Raw genomic sequence first — 2,931 nt, forward strand, 5'->3', positions numbered from 1 at the left:
TATAGTTCTATGTGCAAGATCAATCTCGAATCATCTTATTCCATTCATATGAATTATATATTGCAATGTACATGTATGGTGGCTACGGGCTACCTTACTTTGGTAGCAAGAACATGAAAGAAAACCTCCCTTTTCTCACAAATGTAGGGATATTTCTCTGTACGTAAGCTACTAGCATCTAAAAGGAAGCTCCTTATTGTAAGGGAAGGATGAGCATTCTTCAATAGAGCTCATTATTGAGATATTTCTGGGTCTTAGATACTTGTGACTCCTTCATGACTGATAATTTGGAGCGTTGAATCTTGCAGTCACGATGAATTAGCGTTCAACAAGATCGGTTATTTAACTTTGAGGAAAGTAATCAAATTTGAGATAATTTTTATGTACAGATTACTGCCTAAACTTCCGATTGTAACTATGCCCTTCTATTTCAAGCATACTATGCTATTTATTACAAAAAACTTCGTTTTTCTATCTTAAATTGCTACTATAATTTACTTCATGCTATTGATTAGTCTGAATTCTCAAATGCTATCCTGGTAGGTTGAACTAGTCATTTCTCTATGGTCTTTAGATTTCTGGCTAAACGTTTTCATTCTGTATACGAATTTTGCTCCTTTCTCTTCGCTGTTGGTTTCCAAGATGTTTCAGTAAACCAACTGCGATAGCTGATATCATGACCCGTCAAGGCGTCAAGTGAGTATGTATGTTATACCTAATTTTGGGTTTTTAAGGGAAGTTACATATAGAAGGCAAGATGTTGTCATGCTAGTGAACTAAGATGATGACCTCCCACAATTCCGTTGCTAGTTGCAGCCTTGGACAACTACCAAACGAATAATGAACCTAGCCTTGTACTCTAGTACAATGATTAGTTGGTGTTGAAGTCATCTTCTTGTGACTCTTCATTTTTCATCTAGCTCTATTATTGTTGTGATCAGTTTGATCAGGGAAGCCTCTGTATTCATTTTGTGTTACCTGTTACTCGGTTTTTCATTTCTACAGGTTTAATGATGCATTCGTAGCACCCATTTTTCTGTTGTTTGAAGAAACAAGCTTCTTTGCATAGTTGCTACATGTTCATTCGCTACCGTCAAGTGCTGTTTCTTAACTCTTCCTCTGCCAGTGCTAGGTTTCCACTTTAGAGTGCCTCTTAAGATGATCTTGTACCCAGTTACCCACAGTTGTATGAAAGCAGCAATTTAGACAATAACAGCAGTTACCGATATTGCACACAAGGTACATGGATTTAGATGAACAGACTTCATCTGAAATGAAACTGTATCCGTGACTCCGTGTACCATGGAGTCCGTTTATCCCTTTCCGACTTAGCCTTCAGCTACGTTTCATTGTCTTTTTCGAAACTCGGCTACTTATTCATTGTCAGTAACAACTCATGTGCATTGCGCGCCGGAAAAAAAAAAAGGGATCGGGATTAGGAATTAGCTAACCCTAGCCTCTGATGCCATATTACCTCAACTGAAATTGTGATAAGATAGATCATCCAATTGGCTTGATGCCAATATATATAAAGTCCTCATAGGCCTAGAGTATATGTGCCTAGATATATATACGTAACAATTCCCAGGTGCAAGCTATCTGGTTATAAATTTGCAGCACCATAGTTTAAGCATGGAAACGTAACATATATAGTATTTTACAACCTAAATAAACAATCTAGAACCGATCTAAAAAAAGGGAGAGTAAGACAAACCGAACAAGAAAAGCAACCTCAAAACAATATGTAATTGACCCGCCACTCAACTAATCAGCTCACAGTGACACATCTGCGACACAGTTCACGCCCTTGCTCTGCACGGTGGACGCAACCCCTGACACCAGCGCGGCGGCCACGCCCCCTACCTCGATGACGATGGAGCAGTTCAACCTGATCTCGACGCCCTTTTTGATGATTCCCAGCACCTTGACCGTCCCGTTGATCGTCGTGTAGGTGTCGAGGTCGTACTCCTGCCCGAACACCAGGCCGGTGCCGTTCATAGCATGCGCGAGCCGGTCGCCGAGCAGGTCGAGCGTGACGTTCATGCGCGTGGTCCGGTCGGCGCCGACGCTGCCGGCGGGCGCGTACGCCACGCTGACCGTCTTTCCCCTGTAGTAGACGTCCGTCTCGCTCTGCGAGAACCTGAAAGCCGCGGCGTTCGGGTTCTTGAGCGAGACGTCGGCGGTGAGCGTGGCGTTGGCGGCTACGGGGCTCGCGAGCCCCGACCCGGGCCCGGCGCTGATGGCCGTGAGCCAGACGGCGTTTATAGTCAGCCTGGGCGCCTTGACCTTGAACACGGTGAGCGCCAGCACCAGGATGAGGAGGCCCACGACGACCACGGTGGTCACGCAGCAGCCGCCGCAGCAGAGCACGCACCGGCGCTTCCGGAGGTACTGCATGGAGCGCCACCCGGTCGCCGCCTGCGCCTCCGCCTCCGCGTCGTGTGACGCCGGGTAGACCGTCGGGGAAGGTAGCGCGAGGGGCCTCGCCGGCTCGTTCTTGTCCTCCGGTGCCACTGCGCTCCTCGACGGCCCGGCGGTCGCCATGGAGGGACAGGAAAGGCCACACGCTATGCCACCACGATCCACGAACACCGCTGCTTTGTTAAGTACGCGTTGGTGAGAGGAATTCTTTGACACTGAACACTACGGGTCTTGGTCTCATACGCGGGGTTTTGGAGAAGCCGCTGTTAGGCTTTTGTGACACGCTTGACTTAACCTGGCAGGGCTCACTAGTCTCAGTTGCCGGTTAAACTGCGCTGTTGAGACGAGCGATGTCATGCAACAATTGCTGGGTTTGGCACTTTGGCTTCACCTGTCCCTGGAAAAACATGTCAAGCAATTGTCATTAAATGTGTTTGTATTGTTTGAACACGAAAATTCTGTTAGGCATACGGACATATGTCTTATTAGAATCGTTTATTTGCGTTAATA

At 46.6% G+C, this 2,931-nt stretch overlaps 1 protein-coding gene across 1 annotated transcript; it reads right to left on the reverse strand.

The window, feature by feature from the left end:
* Window positions 1–1,480: 1,480 nt before the first annotated feature.
* On the reverse strand, window positions 1,481–2,658 carry LOC133884830 (uncharacterized). The gene has a single exon (XM_062324398.1). The coding sequence runs from the start codon at window positions 2,542–2,544 to the stop codon at window positions 1,774–1,776; it is 771 nt and encodes a 256-aa protein (XP_062180382.1). The 5' UTR covers window positions 2,545–2,658; the 3' UTR covers window positions 1,481–1,773.
* Window positions 2,659–2,931: the final 273 nt, after the last annotated feature.

This window comes from Phragmites australis, chromosome 11 (assembly GCF_958298935.1).
Source record: "Phragmites australis chromosome 11, lpPhrAust1.1, whole genome shotgun sequence".
NCBI lineage: Eukaryota > Viridiplantae > Streptophyta > Magnoliopsida > Poales > Poaceae > Phragmites > Phragmites australis.

What these genes read in the sequence shown, in the direction of transcription:
- LOC133884830 (XM_062324398.1), bottom strand. Translation starts at nt 2,544, where the DNA reads ATGGCGACCGCCGGGCCGTCGAGGAGCGCAGTGGCACCGGAGGACAAG.